The 16,116-nt window shown below is 51.0% G+C and overlaps 6 protein-coding genes across 6 annotated transcripts; 3 read left to right on the top strand and 3 right to left on the bottom strand.

The window, feature by feature from the left end:
• Positions 1-1,249: 1,249 nt before the first annotated feature.
• Positions 1,250-1,734, bottom strand: AYO20_03683 (hypothetical protein; the record flags this gene model as incomplete). Its single annotated transcript, XM_022641983.1, has 2 exons — positions 1,250-1,614; positions 1,668-1,734. The coding sequence occupies 2 exons, from the start codon at positions 1,732-1,734 to the stop codon at positions 1,250-1,252; spliced, it is 432 nt and encodes a 143-aa protein (XP_022501926.1).
• A 346-nt stretch (positions 1,735-2,080) lies between these two features.
• AYO20_03682 (hypothetical protein) lies at positions 2,081-3,244 on the top strand (the record flags this gene model as incomplete). Its single annotated transcript, XM_022641982.1, has 3 exons — positions 2,081-2,351; positions 2,407-2,643; positions 2,700-3,244. 3 exons carry the CDS (start codon positions 2,081-2,083, stop codon positions 3,242-3,244), a joined length of 1,053 nt encoding a protein of 350 aa, XP_022501925.1.
• A 499-nt stretch (positions 3,245-3,743) lies between these two features.
• AYO20_03681 (hypothetical protein) lies at positions 3,744-7,340 on the top strand (the record flags this gene model as incomplete). Its single annotated transcript, XM_022641981.1, has 4 exons — positions 3,744-3,773; positions 3,818-6,917; positions 7,003-7,128; positions 7,207-7,340. 4 exons carry the CDS (start codon positions 3,744-3,746, stop codon positions 7,338-7,340), a joined length of 3,390 nt encoding a protein of 1,129 aa, XP_022501924.1.
• A 1,099-nt stretch (positions 7,341-8,439) lies between these two features.
• Positions 8,440-9,374, bottom strand: AYO20_03680 (hypothetical protein; the record flags this gene model as incomplete). Its single annotated transcript, XM_022641980.1, has 2 exons — positions 8,440-9,200; positions 9,299-9,374. 2 exons carry the CDS (start codon positions 9,372-9,374, stop codon positions 8,440-8,442), a joined length of 837 nt encoding a protein of 278 aa, XP_022501923.1.
• Positions 9,375-10,290: 916 nt separating this feature from the next.
• AYO20_03679 (hypothetical protein) lies at positions 10,291-13,940 on the bottom strand (the record flags this gene model as incomplete). The annotated part of the gene is made up of 3 exons (XM_022641979.1): positions 10,291-10,492; positions 10,568-10,682; positions 11,180-13,940. 3 exons carry the CDS (start codon positions 13,938-13,940, stop codon positions 10,291-10,293), a joined length of 3,078 nt encoding a protein of 1,025 aa, XP_022501922.1.
• Positions 13,941-15,331: 1,391 nt separating this feature from the next.
• Positions 15,332-15,769, top strand: AYO20_03678 (hypothetical protein; the record flags this gene model as incomplete). The annotated part of the gene is made up of 1 exon (XM_022641978.1): positions 15,332-15,769. One exon carries the CDS (start codon positions 15,332-15,334, stop codon positions 15,767-15,769), a length of 438 nt encoding a protein of 145 aa, XP_022501921.1.
• Between the last annotated feature and the right edge of the window lie 347 nt (positions 15,770-16,116).

Raw genomic sequence — 16,116 nt, 5'->3', positions numbered from 1 at the left:
AATATACCCCTGTTGAATGCACCTTCGCTCCCGTTGCGTCCACACATTTTCGAGCTGCCAAGATTATACAAGAATGCCTTTCTAATCCAACTTCGCTTTATTCTCGCCAGAAGTCTGGCAGAATCGTGGTGGTGAATTGGTTCGCTTTTTGGCTGACAATATATCAACCTCAAACCCACTAAAGAACCTACTGCCTCACCCTCTAATAGTCTCGCCAAGTGCGATTCAAAGATGCAGTCAATAAAACTTCCCTTTTATCTTCCTCGCCGATCTCCTTCTCTTCTTTCCTTCTTCCCTCGGACCTCCCCCTGTCGCCACTTCGGTCCTCTCCTCGGGAACAACCTGAGCTGGTAACATATATATACACTCATTCCTTCCCTGTCCCCTGCACTTGCACATGGTTCCGCGGGCTCATTCAAATTTTGGTCAATTCGACATCTCGACCTCAAACTGCGCGTCATCAGTGAATTGAGGCAAGGTGAGGTGGTGAGTAAGACCCGGCACTTTCGAAGCTTCATCCTGCTCCACCTCTTCTGGTTACCCCATAGCGGATGTTGTCAAAATCATGCCGAGATTGATAACCACTACTCAAAAGAGAGTTCTCTGGTATCGTGTTACACTTTGATTTGTGCCTGTGCTGGGATAACCTACCTTTCTGGCCGGGCAAGATAGATCTGAGTGCGTCAAATGAGGAGAGACATACCCTTTTACAAAGATAGGACGGTCGGTTTCGCCATTTGAGCGCGACTAGAGAGCAATGAGGATTTGGGAAACCTCGAAGGCTTGGGTTAACGGATATGCCGTACGGGGTTTGGCACAAGCATCATGTGTCTATACAACTGAAAGCATTTCATTTGCTTCTGTCTTTTGTTTTTAGTAGCCTGTACTGATACATTTAGCCGTCCCAGCCAGTGTCAAAATATCCGATGCCGTGACCTCCAGTATATATCGCTTCCCTATCATCTCAACATCCATCCGTGAATACAAAGATGAAAAACCAATTAAAGTTGCAGGGCGTTTTTAACAATGTCCTCCACTGTCCCCGCCACACGACATTCAATTCCAATTCAAACACTTCCGTCGTGATGATACCATACTCGGTCGTCATCGAATTTCGTGTCAAGAGCTCCATACGTTATTGCAGGGTTATGCCACAGACAAGTCCTCATCTGTCTTCAGATCTCTGCAATATGTGTGGTGCATTCTCCCTACTTTGCGCAAAGCTCTGGGCGAGCTAATCCATCTCTTTTCATAGCTCTTTCCTCTTCTCGTCCTCTTCTCTTCGTTTGCCAAAACCATAGGCAAGACCTCCGCCTACCAAATTCACCAGACACAATCCCATCGTGGCACCTCGAATGATGCCTCTTGCGCCGAACTTATTCATGAGGCCCATTCTCCTCCTTCCAGCTAACACAAGGTAGGTACCACTGAGCGCAGCTGTCGTCCCCGCACTATCGATCTTGAATCCTTGGAGGTTAAGGTAGGTCGAGAAGAGTAATAAGGGAGGGAACAGCATGGGAAGAGGTTGGAAAGGCCGAGCATGTTGTGCGAAGACGAGGGTAGCAAGAAGAGCTGGGGGAACAGGATTCTCTGTTAGGAGCGTAAGCAGGTAGACTGGAGCAGAGTCAATCGCAATGCGAACGTTGCAGCGTGGTGTGGTTACAGACCTCCCCATTTTTTGGCAGTGATGATGAGAGACTCTTTGGCCTCTTCTTGTTTTTGAGGGTCAGCCATGTTAAACTTCTATAATACTGAGCGGGATCCTCAGCGCATTTCGTTTGAAAATCAAAGGGTTGATTGTGCAACCTCAAACTGAAGGAGAGCTTGGGTGTAGGTTGGACGTCATTTCAGGGCTGGTATGTTTTCGGCAACAGCGCCTCTAGTCACTTGCAACCCACCCACCGTTATTCGGCGCGGGCTTGGGATCTCGTTTTTGAACACCTTTGCTACAAAAAGTTACACCCCGCCAAAAGTCAAACGAACGTCCCAAGGCCTGATCAGAATATCTTTTCTGATTCTTTGCAACTCCCTTCCCCAAGAAAGACTGCGTGCGATCCCCCAGGCCTCTTTATCCTGCGGCATGTCCGCAACAGCTTCGGGCTCCAACGCGAGGCCAAACGGGTCTGCGACTTCACGAGAACACAATCAAGGAAACCAGGAGCGAAAATGGACTCCGCAACAGAAGGCCGAAGTGATAAGGATACGGAGATGTAGTCCTACGGCTTTCTACGAGATTCTTGCGGTTGAGAAAACCGCAAGCGACGGAGAGATCAAGAAGGCGTACCGCAAAATCAGTCTATTGACGCATCCGGATAAAAATGGGTATGAAGGTGCCGATGAGGCATTCAAGAGTGAGGATCAGAATATTTCCATTGTGCTGAAGACTACGATGCTGATGATGATCAGTGGTATCGCGGGCATTCCAAATCCTATCAGATGCCGAGAAGAAGTCGAGATATGATCAGTTTGGTGGTGATCCTGATAACCGCTTTTCTAGCAGTGGTGCTGCGGGCGCAGGAGCCAGTCCTTTCAGTGGCTTTGCGAGAGCGCCTGGGAGAGGACCAATGTATGAAGATGAGATATCGCCAGAGGAACTGTTCAACAGGTTCTTCGGTGGGGGCTTGGGACCTGGCTTCCAATTTGGTAAGACATCCTGCGAGCATTGAATTATGTTGTGCGAATTGTGCTGATCTGCGAAGGAGGTGGCGGCTTCGGTGGCCCTCAATTCGTCTTCAATATGGGCGGGGGTCCTGGTTTTACAGTACATCCCATGGGCGGCACCAGACCGCGAGGGAGACCGAGAAACGCGTCGGAAACTGCGCCTTCAGGATTGTCAGCGCTCACACAACTGTTACCACTGCTCCTACTTTTTATTCTTCCACTGCTATCATCATTCTTCTCCGGATCATCCAACTCAGGGCCACATGTCCGATACGATTCCCCGGTTCCACCACACACGATGCACAGGGTGACGCCCAGGTACCACATCGATTATTTCTTGAATCCCGCGGAGGTGGAAGGATACACATCCAGACAATTCAGCTCATTGGATCAACGGGCAGAAGTGGATTATGTTTCGACCTTGAAGTATCAATGCGAGAGCGAAGTACAACGGCAGCGACACGAGATCAATGAAGCCACGGGTCTCTTCTTTACAGACGAGAACAGGTTAAAGAGGGCCAGGGAAATGGCAATGCCCGGCTGCCGCCGGTTGGACGAGTTGAAAGTAACCCGGCAATACTAGTTGAGGAGCGGAAATGTCACATGAAGAATTGTTCGCGCTTGCTTTTGGGGGAATGTATCATTTTGTTTGGTGTTGGTGGCGCCATGTTCGCTAGGCAGACGGCAGGCTGCAAGTAGCTGGCTATATTCAAAAGATTCTTTGTTAAGGACCCGCATCCTTCATGCCACTGTACCACAGATCATCTTCTCCAACCAGGAGTACAATCAGGCACCAGCTTTAGGTAGCAAAGTGCTGAAGAGCCTTGGAGTAGTCCCCAGGCCCTCACCCAGCCCTCGTGGCAGCACCTACGTGTCCGAGTAGCAAGGCAGCAAACTGACTTGTCACGCTTGTGCGGGGGCGGCCATACCCCGGGCACCACCGGTGGCAGTTGTTCCGAACCACTGATTCTAGTCTTTTCTAAACACCGTCGACGTCAACTTGAACCCCAAATTGTCGGCCTTCGCGAAACCTCGTGTGAACCTCGCGCGCAAGACTTTTGTTATCTATACCCACCGTAGCCATGGCGGATCCTTCTATGGACTCAGATAAGGTGCGTGAGATGCTCACGCATCAGGGTCTTCTAACATCGATTAGATCCGCAACAAGAGGCTCGCGAAATTGCAGCAGTCACAGCCGCCGCCGCAGTCGCAAGATGCCGTCGCCGCAGCCTCAACTCCAGCCGAAGATGGCCCTGAGTCAACGCCATCATCACAACCAGACACCCCCCAGGTGAACACAGATCCTCTTCCAACGCCGACCGGATCAACAACGCCATCTGGCACCATCACGAAGGAACCATCCCCTCCACCTACGACCCGGATACGAATCACTCCGGCAAATGTCACCCCCCAGAAGCGAGAAATGGACGGCGTGGAGAGACCAAGTTCGAGACAGAGCTCAAGACCAAATGAGACCATCGAACAGTGGGAAGACCGCACGCTGAGGAATATTTTTCGTCTCAGCTTAAACCCTGAGCAGACGAAAGATATGCACGGTCAGCAGCTCCACGTTCTGGCACAACTTAGAGAAGAGTTGGAGGCTGAAGGCAAACCATTGCTGTTGAACACCGATTTGATAGAGCAGGCCATTATGGAAGCAGGTGCAGCCCTGGGGGATTTGACTCCGCACGACTGGCTATTCGGCTGTTGGAAGAGAATCACAAGAATGAGCAAGGCTGTCAAAGATCGGACGCCCGAGAACAAGAAATGGACCATCATCTCAGAGGCTAGGAGACTCTGCATGAGCTGGTGCATATTATCCGTCACAACACCTGATGTCTTCGGCGCAGACTATGATGGCGTGGCTGCGCTCGCAGACCACCTTCTCGCTGATCCAGACGAGGATGCAGGCGTTTGTCATGATTTCCTTACAGAAGTCATCACGAGGTTCGACGAGGATGAAACCATCAAGGAGGCATTTGTCGGCGCGGTTGAGAATCTGAGCCGGCGTCTTGCCAAACTGACCATGGACTCTGACTATCGACGCTACACTGCCATGATTCGACACCTCATTAGATACAAACCCGTGGCCATTGCAATCACGCAATCGAAGCTGTTTGTGGATAAGTCAGTTCCAGCTGCCCAATTAGAAGTTGCTACTCTCCTTGGCCCCTTCTTTCAGCTATCGCCATTACAAGCAGAAGTGACGAAGCAGTACTTCTCTGGCCCGAAGACTATGGACCCAGGGAGGATCCGGAACTCTCAACAGTCACTTCAGATGTCGTTGAGGTCCCATCAAACTGAGCTCTTTGATATTATCAATACCCTTGTGCGAGCGTCTCCGGAAGCCCGAGAACGCGTGTTGGATTGGTTTGCTCTCGTGGTGAATGCGAATCACAAACGCCGCGCCATGCGTGTGGACAAGGCGACGGTCTCGAGTGATGGCTTCATGATCAATATCACCACGATCTTGGATCAGTTGTGTGAACCGTTCATGGATGCACAGTTCTCAAAGATGGACCGAGTCGACATTGACTATCTCCGACGGCATCCTCGGGTCGACATCAAAGAGGAAACAAAAATCAACGCTGATCAAGAGCACTCTGACGAGTTTTATAAGAATCAGCTCGAAGGCACCAACAACTTCATCTCGGAATGCTTTTTCCTCGCCGTGGCTGCTCATTATTACGGGAGCGAAGCAGCCCGAAACATGCTCAAGGACATGGACCGAGACCTGAAACACTTGGCCAAACAAATTGAGGTGTTCGAAACAGAACGACATAAATACGCCAATAACCCTGCTCAGCTGGCCATGTTCGAGAATGCACTCAAGAGGTACAAGGATCAGCACGACAAAGGCTTGTCCTACAAATATGCTGTACAAGGCGTATTGCTGGATGAAATCGCGCAGACTCGTTCGATGCAATTCATGCGTTTTGTCACTGTCTGGATTCTCCGTCAAGTCTCTCCTCACCGTCAATTTCCTAAGCAGCAATTAACGCTTCCTCTTCCAGCTGAACAACCAGAGACCTTCAAGAATCTTCCTGAGTATTTCTTGGATGTCATCAGCAGCAATTTTGGATTTATCATGTACAACATGCCTCAAGTCATATCTTCAACGCAATCGGACGAACTGATAATGCTCTGCATCACCTTTTTGCGCAATTCTGAATACATCAAAAACCCATATTTGAAAGCATCTTTGGTTACAATCCTCTTTCGAGGAACATGGTCATGGCGTCAAGGCGGAAGAGGTATACTCGCAGACCAATACAACAGCATGCCATTCGCGACAGAGCACTTGCTTCACTCATTGATGAAGTTCTTTATAGAGGCAGAGTTCATGGGCGGGCACGGCCAGTTTTTCGACAAATTCAACGTACGCTTCGAGATTTTCCAGATCATCAAGTGCATCTGGCCGAACACAGTCTACCGTGACAACCTGCTGAGGGAAGCAAAAGTCAACATGGAGTTCTTTGTGAGGTTTGTCAACCTTCTCTTGAATGACGTGACGTTCGTCTTGGACGAATCTTTTACGGCGTTCCATACAATTTATGACCTCTCGAAAGAACTCGCGCTTGCCGGAACATCGCTCGACCAGCAGCAACGACAGGACAAAGAGGAAGCTTTGGAGGCGGCAAAGAACAAAGCGAAATCATACATGCAATTGACCAATGAAACGGTGGCAATGTTGAAGCTATTCACAGAAGCCCTTGCGGACGCATTCACGATGCCCGAAATCGTCCAACGTCTTGCGGATATGTTGGACTATAATCTTGATGCGATGGTTGGACCGAAATCCACGACCCTCAAAGTCGAGAACTTGCAGGAATATAATTTCAACCCCAAGGCTTTGCTGAGCGAGATCATCGACGTCTATCTCAATCTGAGCGAACGGGAAAACTTTATCCTCGCTGTTGCACGCGACGGTCGATCATACAAGCCCGAAAACTTTATCAACGCTGGCAACGTCATGCGCAAATTTGTTCTCAAGTCACCAGAAGAGCTCAACCGGTGGCAACGACTTATCGAAAAATTTGCCAAGGCAAAGGAAGAGGATGAAGCTGCGGACGCGGACTTGGGAGAAATTCCCGACGAGTTCTTGGATCCGCTGATGTTCACACTCATGGAAGACCCTGTGAGGCTACCCGTATCAAAGATTGTTATTGACAGGAGCACAATCCGAAGCCACTTGTTGAGTGATCCTCACGATCCGTTCAACAGAGTGCCGCTGAAGATCGAGGACGTCCTTCCAGGTCAGTTTCCTTTCCAGAAACCCCTTAACGTGAAGATAAACTATAGTTGTTTCCCGCCGTTCATGATACTGACAATCGTTCACAGCGATCGATATCAAAGAGCAGATCCAGAAGTTCAAGGAGGAACGGATTGGAAGTCGGCGCAAGGACTTTGTGGAGACGGTCAAGACCGAAGCTGGCGGCACTGCCGACGGTGAGGCAATGGACCTGAGTTAGTCATTGCGACCTGTATCTTGAAGCGATAGATGGAAAACTTCGGCGGCTTGTGACTCTCGCACGAGTCGTCAAGCCAAGCCAAGTGTCGATGCATACGACACAAATGATGCGATAGATCGAATTATGAAAGCTGGCATCAACCTTGTTGCATTTTTGGTCTATCACAGGTGTACAGTGGTGACTGCACAAGATAGCAGCGGGCTATGAGGTGAAGTAAGCAACACTCCTCATAGTAATGCCCACGGACAGTTAGAGTCGCTCACCTGAGCTGCCTCTCCAATATGATTGTTGGGAGAAGAATCAGGGCAGGACCAAATTAAAGCCGCATTTAGCAGAGGTCACTCGTCACAATGATTGGCGTTATCTAGTATAGGGATACGTGCTGCACCTATTGGGCGATCACTGAGGGACGCCGTGTCAACCTTTCCTTGAAGTTGGCGGCATCCATAGAACAAACAACCCGGACACCTTGGAGTAGATCAGTCGTTGTTCATCAGGGGTTTCAGCCTCGTGCGTAAGGGAGGGGACAAGCTTCCTGAAACGGTTAGTTCAGTTTTCGGCATGCGGGCGAAACACTCCGCCTTTGGGGACATTGCCATTTCAGCTCCCCCTCTTCACAGGTCTCTTGACTCTTGATTCTTGGTCTGCAGATGAGGTTCGTATCAATAGGACCGGAAAGGTCGAAATGTATCCCTTGTTGCGCATGAATGCAGACTTCTTTCCAATCGAACTCCTCTACTTCAACGAGCATGCTAGCCGCTTGTCGTGTTTGTTCGAGCTTGGCAGTTTCTTGCAGTGTCTCGAGGCACAACGGTATGCAGTCACGTTGATGTTGTCGAGGAGTGCAAGGGGATTTGAGAACCTCGGAAACCGAGGCGGTGTCTTGCAAGATGGGATGGATATCAGTGAAGGTGGCTGTGGCTGTGGCTGTGGCTGTACTTTACCCCCGGTCCTTGCTCCTTCACAGTGAGAGAGAGTCTTTGGACTCATGGGGCATGATAACGGGTCAAAAAAAGAAGTGTCGGATGGAGTTCATGATACCTCACGAGGAGCAGTATTTCGATCCAAGTTCCCGCAAGAGAGAATGCAAATACGGCTGATACATATGACTGCTTGGATCCAAGGCCTTTGTTTTCCCTCAGAGATTTTGTCCCCCCCTTCCTGGTCCGATGAACCCACAAGCCCGATCTGAAGACCGCTGATTTCAGCTTCATGAACCAAAAACTAACCAACCGTTATACCTTCCTGAAGATGAACTTTTGAAACAGCTACCATTTCATCAAAGTAGAGAGTATCGTCGTCTGATTCACCTTCTTTTCACCAAGGTCCCCACGATGTGCGGGATCGTGCTGTAGGGATCGCACAGCTCCACGTGGACTTTGTCCCAGCCGCCGTCTCGCCGGGCCGCTCTGTGCAGGCTGGCCAGAGTGTCCCTGGTCAGCTCGCAGCCTCCCATGAGGGGGCTCCAGCCGATCGACATGTAAAAGTTTTGGAGTGCACGACCGACCGCGGTGCCGCCTTTCGCCCCGTCCCCGGAGTTGACCACGTGCTCGCAGACGACCATCCTGCCGCCGGGTTTGAGGACGCTGTAGAGCCCCTCGGTCACGGCGTCCAGGTTCGGCACCCCGCACAGCACCCGGATGCAGACGATCTCGTCGAACGGCGTGTTCTCCTGCCCGGCCCGGGTGTCGAGAACCCCGACCTTTGCGAGGGCCGGGACCAGCGATTCCAGCTTCGCTTCGCAGTTCAGCACGTGGTACTTGTCCCCCAGCCCGGCTTCTGCTGCGCGCTTTTTCAACCCGGCGTGCATGCTCACGCCCGGCTCCGCTCCGTAGATGGCTTCGACGGCCGCCGGCTCAGAAAAACGGAAGAGCTGGTGTCCAGCGCCGGGGCCCACGTCGAGGATGACACCCTTGCTCTGAGCAAGGATCGACCCGAGAGCTGCTGGCGTGTCTCTGGCGCAGATCACGCCACCTATGGCCCAAACACTAGCAAAGGCCTTTTCCTTGTACTGGGCGAAATTACTGAATAGGAGGACTGGATGAAAGATCGCTGTCTGGATATGGCCTTTTGGAAACAGTCCAGTCAGTGCACAAAACTATCTCAGGACAAGATCCTTCCGCCACATTGAGCGCGCGTCTTCTGGTTGTTAAAGGGGCACATACACATGACGCTGGCGAGCACAAATGCTCCAGGCAGAGCGTAAGACACTACCCGTTGGATGATGTTCGAAGGCTCCATATTGTTCGAGAACAGTCCCTGGTGGTATCACGTCAGCTGTTCCTTGACGGATTCTCGTGGCGGAGAGGAGAATGAAAAGACAGAGAAGAAAATCAAGGGAATAAATGAATATATTCAGGGCGTTGGGCGTCCCAGTCCATGAGGTCAACGCCTGGCCAGCGTTCGTATTGACTCTCGAATCAGTCTCTTCTTCAGCTGCCATGTCACATGCCATGAGTTGTCCCGAATACGAGGCTGCGCAGATCCCTCCCATTTCAGGGGTCCTTCCAAGGCATATTATTCGTACTTATACAAGGAAATCGGCCCAGCCACGTGTCAACGGGTCAAGAGCCCAGACTTTCGTTTCTCTTTCGACCCTGGTGTTTTGGCCTTCGATTCTCGGATTCAGAGTCTAGACCTTGGAATGGCTGGTTTTACTCCTCTTCTGCCTTGGGTTGCCATTGGGCGTCCGCACTGGATGCGTTGATGGACAGGTAATGTTCAATCTCCATGATTCTTGTTACAAAACTGACTTGCTCTCAGCTATCCCGTCCCCTCCTGAGATTCCATGATTTGTCGCGATGCGACTTTCCCCGTACCCCGTGATTGTGGAGCCGCAATGCACACGCTACGGGCTTGCTTTCATCGCCTATATTCCAGCCTCCATCCTAGCAAGTTGACTGGAAGATAAACTCAAGGTAATGTGCTGTATTTGTTCCTTTGACTCCGTCGTTAGCCTCACATGGAGATTTCTGCCCACGAGCTCAGTAGCGTCCATCGAAAATCTTCATGGACGTCCAGCCAAGAAACCTCTCCTCATTACGGGCGCCTCTGGAGAGGAAGAGGCTTCAATCTCTCCAAGATCTCTCTGCTGACCCTGAAGTCAATGTCATCATTGCGACTGGCTGGGAGAACTCAGCATGACCCATCGTGCGGCTCAAAAGGCCCACCAAACGCCAGAGGCACCACGTCGTGAGTTGGGTCGTACGAGGTCGTCTTTCTCGACGGTTCCCGCACGGCCTTGAAGAACATCGAAAAGAATAGGCAGAAGGTCTGCAGCAATGCTGGCTTCACGGATGCCGACGGACTCGCCACGGTCGTGGTGCAAATGTGTCAGGATCAAGGCGACCTCAAAGTCTCTTGGATCGAGGGAGACGAAGTGACCGACGCAGCCTTGCGAATGTTCTCCACTGAAGAAGAGTTTGCTAGCTTACCCAGCGGAACGAAGCTGTCGGACTGTGGCCACGACCCATTCTTTGCCCAGTTCTACCTGGGTGCGGTCGGCATTGGAGAGGCGTTTCAGTTTCGTGCCAACGCCAACCTCGTCCTCTGCGTACGTGTCGCCAATACTTTTGCTTGACTATTGTCATTATTCCTAGGTTGTGAGGTGTGGGCCTTGTAGCTCTCTCTTCTTTCTGAGCCTCCTTGGTTCCTTTGCTCCGGCTCCAACATTCCTTTAAACGCATCGCCGATCTTACGCCACAAAATGTCTCTGAGCCTCTCTTCAGAGCTGTGCCTCGAAGTAGCTGAGTCTCGTGGCTCAACGACATGTCTCCTTGAATGATGCTTTCTTGGGAGCTGTTGCACAGAAAGATCGTGTTCACTTCTTCGCTCCACTTCTCTATACGTCACTGACTGAGGAGTCTTCCTTGATTGTGGTTTGTGTTTGGTGTCTTGCATTGGGGGAGCGTCTCTCCGATTCCTTGCACGAATGATAACGCCTGAACTCGTGGACTGATCTGGGTAGAGAGTCGGTGATGCGCGAGTATCAATAGCAGAGATTCTCGTAGATTTACGAGCAGCAGTCGGTCTTAAACTAGTCGTACCAAAAGCAATTGCTCCATTCTGGTATTTCGCCAAGTTGTCGTAGTCAGGCATCCTGGCGTGCTTCTGGCCTTTTGATTTCAGAGATTGAAGCTTTGGACAGTGCTGTGCGTGACTGTGATCGCACTCGAAAAAGACCAAGCCTTTGCTGTGGCGACTGTGCCACTTGCAGCCTTCAATAACCCATTCATGGGCGGAGCCGGGCTCGTTGTATCTGCGACTTAGATGGCGCAAGCACGTGAATGAAATTGTTAGAATATCCAACCCACAGGGAATGGTGTCGCGATGTCTACCGACGCAGCCATCCGCGGCTTGTGACTTTGGGTCTCGGATGATCGGATCGTAGAGCCCTTCACAAAACAGGACTAGGTGAACTTCATCTACCAATGGCTTCCAGCAAACCAGGTCTTTCAATTGATGCCTCTTGAAGTTGTAAGACGGATATTCGTGGGCGATGTCGGCCAGCTCGTACCCAACCAGGTATTCCTTGAAGAAGCGCTTCAGCAAAGACCTCTGTCGCACGGTAACTTGAAGTGCTGCGTAGACAGATTGCAGATGATCCTTGACTCGGTAAGGTACTTGGACTTCACCATCTTTGCTGTTCTGTGGTTGTTTAGCTGCGAGTGGATCTTGATAAGATTTCCGTATGGCATCGAACGCAGCTAGACCTCCATTCGCCAATGCCTCACAAGGAGCAACGTGGTACTGGGACAGTTTATGTACTTTGGCTCTCACCCGTCCAATGTGGAACACGACACTGATTAACGGTACCACATATGCGCGTCCTTCCTGGATGGAGTAGACTAGCGCAGGTGTGTCGATTATGCTTTCCATGTTGCCAATGAAATCTGACATGTAGATATTCTTGCGATTGTGGGCTATCTTGTAGGTCATGCTCGCATTAAAACTGAGTAATCTCGGTGCAGAAATTGAGGCGCCGAATGTGTAACCGTCTTTCTCGTATATGTCGTTGATGGTCTCGGTATCTCCCGGGTTTGTCCAGCGAACTTTGGTGATGTCAACGTCTTTGTTATACTCGGTCCCCAGGGTGACCAGCGGTTCGGGCCAGAAGCCCAGCAAGTGATCTTTTCCAATCGTGAGGCATTCGTTGAGGTCATTGAACCTCTCGCCACCTTGAAATGATCCAGTCGGCGGAAGTTCTCCCTCTTTAAGGTCTTGGAAATGCCATTGCATGGACTCAGACGTTGGTAAATATCTCGTAGGATAGACCAACGACCGTTGGCCGTACAGCGCAAACCCGGTTTCAGTATCAACCTCGTATTCCAACCCACAGATGAAGCATAGTAAATCCCATGAGATATTTAGCCCTAATGGCGAGTTTTCGCACACAAGGTTTCGTCGGCAGTCAATGGCCACGGCGGTATTCGGGAATAATGGGAGCCAGCATTGGGTATCGCAGTCCAGATTGTTGATCAAGGGCGAGATTACACTGCGGGTACAGTAGCTCAGTGTCTGATTCCCTCTACATTCGACGATGAAATCGACCATATGCGGCTTTTCCGATGGAGTCCTTGCTACGGCAGCGTGGACCCAGGCGACTGCCTCGCAGATTTCTGCCAATTTGTGTCGCGCTCCAACAAGGCGGAAATGTATCTGCGTCTCATTTTCATTCAACGAGACCTTGACCTGATCTATCTCACTCATTGGGCGAGTTGATGGTCGCGAGATCAAGGGGATGAGCAATCTCAAAGTCGAAGATGTGTCTGGCCAAGTTTGTGTGATGTATTCCCCACAAGTCATGGCGCCGATATATTTGTCTCGTCCAACAAGCACTACAAGATCCCACAGAGAATCCCGCTCCTCCAGCTCTTCTCTGGTAAAATCTGCGATTGAAGTGGGTAGAAGAAGGCAAATTTCGAGTTGGGCTCGCGAAGGAAAATACGGTTCAGAGAGTAAGATTTCTTGAAAATCCGGTTCAGAGAGTTTCACTTCCCAGCCCGATGAACCAACGCTCTCATCATCGGAGGGATCATCGTCGGCCTCGTCATCTTCGGTAGAGTTGCCGTCGGGAGAGTCACTATCGGCAGAGTCAACGCTGTCATCGTTGATAGAGCCATTGCGAGAAGTTTCAGTATCGGCAGGGCCAACGCTGGCATCATCGGTAGGGTCATCACCGGTAGGGTCATCATCGGTAGGGTCATCATCGGTAGGGTCATCATCGGTAGGGTCATCGTCGGTGGTTTCATCGTCAGTTAGGTCATCGTCGGTAGAGTCATTGTCAGTCGGTCCATTGACGGTTCGTCCATTGACGGTTCGTCCATCGTCAGTTGGGTCATCGTCGGTAGGGTCCTTGTCGGTAGGGTCCTTGTCGGTAGGGTCCTTGTCGGTAGGGTCCTTGTCGGTAGGGTCCTTGTCGGTAGAGTTGTTACGAAGAGTGTTGTTATCGACAGGTTCAGCGCAGTCAACTTCGACAGGGCTACTGCGAGTAGCGTCATTGTTGGCAGGTTTATCGCTTTCATCATCAGTAAGTTCGTCGTCGGTAGAGGCATCGTGGATAGTATCATGGTCTTTGCCGTTGCCATGAGGATTCTCAGTTTCAAATGCGGAGAGCTCCCAATCGTCGTCTTCGGTCAAGGAGGGAGAAGCACCGTCGTCTTTATAGTCGAAAATGGCGCGGGAGAGCAGCTCGCACGGTACATAAGGCCGAAGGTTTAGCCGAATCCTTTGTTCTTTCTCTCTCTCCAGGACTAAGACCTCACGCCGCGGTGGCGTCTTGGGTAGTTTTTCAAGCAGAGGTTCCATGGTATGGCAGAATCGACGAACGGAAGGAAAATTAAGGTGGGCAGATAGCAGAATATGACTCGTGCGACCGAATACTGTTTAATCAAGCAGGAATGGCGACAATAAGGCTGAGCCATTTTGACCCCCACAACATGTCGGATTTTCCGTCCAATACCTGAAAGAGACGAGGGCAAAATCTGCAAGAATCCAAAAGGGAGAATCGTGGGGAGGGCAGAATTCTGGCAGCGAGGCAGATTTTGGGAGGGGGAAAGTAATCGACAAGGCGCGTCAGGGCGCCCCATGCTGCCGGCCAGCGAAAGGAGGGAGGTCCAATGAGTAGGTGTGCCATTGACGGATGGTGCTTCTGCAGGAAAGAAACAGTCGAAGAGACAAACGAACAAATAGGGCATTGCTGCGCTGGGCCAAGTGCGGCGCAAGTTCGAACGTGTCTTCGTAAGGCAGATAAAATATCCTTCTGCTCCCCATCACCAGCCTTGTCGCGCTCTAACAGTAACCCAACGTGCCACGTAGCATTGACTCGAATAGGAATATGTCTCTTTGGTCTCTGGGAGGTGCACAGCAGCAACCAGTCGCCGATCGAAGTTTTCTTTGCGTCCAAGAACCCCCATTGCGGGAGACCAGGGCACCGATTAGGCTGAAATCGACCAATCCCTCAAAGACAGCCCAGAGAGCAACAACGCTTCGATAAAGGGGATCAGGGGTACTGAGGATCCAGACACAAACCATATACCCGGGTACGTGGGAACAATTCATATCTCTCCACTCGCTAGCCCGCGTCGTCTTCACCCGTTGAAGCTTGTCTCGCGCGTCCGCTGGCGCCATGTTTTCAGATCCTCGGCTACCAAATACCTTGAACAACGTGTTTTTTTTTTCTATCCACATCACATCCCAATCCCAAATGCCATGGAGCGGGGTCTTCTCGATGTGGAGCAGAGGATTGTGCTCTCCCTGTCCCTCACGTCGAATCAAGACTTGGAGTAAAACCTCGATTCTCCATCCATGTATCTACCACAGACATTCTCGTACTGGGAAACCAAGAAAAAGGTCAACATGGTCCTCATCATCCCCGCACCTTGCGTCGTGCGCTGTGCCAGTCGGCCGGCAGTGCGGCGGCCCTCGTACTCTGTCTCACTCATTTGTTACCCCGCATGGATGTGTACCGACGGCAAGTATTAATATCACGAACGTGAGTTCATGGAGGCGAGTGAGGACAGGTCTTGGTCTGATACTCGGTTGCCGGAATATGTCTTGCTAAACAAAATCGATCTACTCGAGAAGAAAGAAGAAATTGGCCCCCCTGAGTCTGAGTCCTCGGTACAGCCCTCATTTCAACCATCATTTACAGATCGAATAACTACTTGTCGAGACGAAATAAGTGACAGTGGACAAAAATGATCTACGAACTCCGTGTCTACACCACGATCCCTGGCCGGTTGCCCAACCTGCTGGCGCGGTTCGAGAACCACACGCTCAGGATCTGGGAGAAGCACGGCATCAGGCAATTGGGTTTCTGGTACGTATTCCGCCTCTTTTCTGACTTGATAGTCCGGCTTTGGCTCTGGTCCCCTATCAACCCAATAGTCCTGGTGTACCTGACCATCGTGAAACTGATTCTTGTCGACAGGACAACCCTCGTCGGCCCCGACGCCAACGACCTCACGTACATGCTGGCTTGGGAGTCGCTGGCCGAGCGCGAACAGAAATGGGACGCCTTCTTCAACGACCCCGAGTGGATCGAGGCCCGGGCCAACAGCGAAAAGGACGGCGCCATCAACGCCAAAGTCGCCAGCAGTTTCTTGGTCCCGACAAAGTTTTCGGCCATTCAGTGATTTAATTTTCTCACACTTATTCGGATGTAGTGAGTGGATGTAGTGAGTGGTTTCGGGTGAGGTTGGATTGGATCAAGGAATGGATTCAGTGGTGTGGAGTGGAGAGACATGATGCGCTGAGACGTGTCGAGCTGTGCTCAAGGATGAGTCGAGGGTGGAGATGGGAGATGGTAGATAGAGATGACCAGAAAGCCGTCGAGATTTCCCTTTGACAGGACAACGAAGGAATGATTTAGTAAGGTATCTATGTAGGTAGTCATTCGCAGTACCCTGTCCCCCCCCCCTTTTTTTTCCCATATTGTGGCTTAATATTCCATAGTTATTCCATATTCTCGTTGTTTAGTGCC

The sequence above is a fragment of the Fonsecaea nubica genome (genome assembly GCF_001646965.1).
Source record: "Fonsecaea nubica strain CBS 269.64 chromosome Unknown Scaff18, whole genome shotgun sequence".
Lineage (NCBI taxonomy): Eukaryota > Fungi > Ascomycota > Eurotiomycetes > Chaetothyriales > Herpotrichiellaceae > Fonsecaea > Fonsecaea nubica.
Note: the sequence above shows the minus strand (reverse complement) of the source record. Positions and strands in the feature narration are given on the sequence as shown.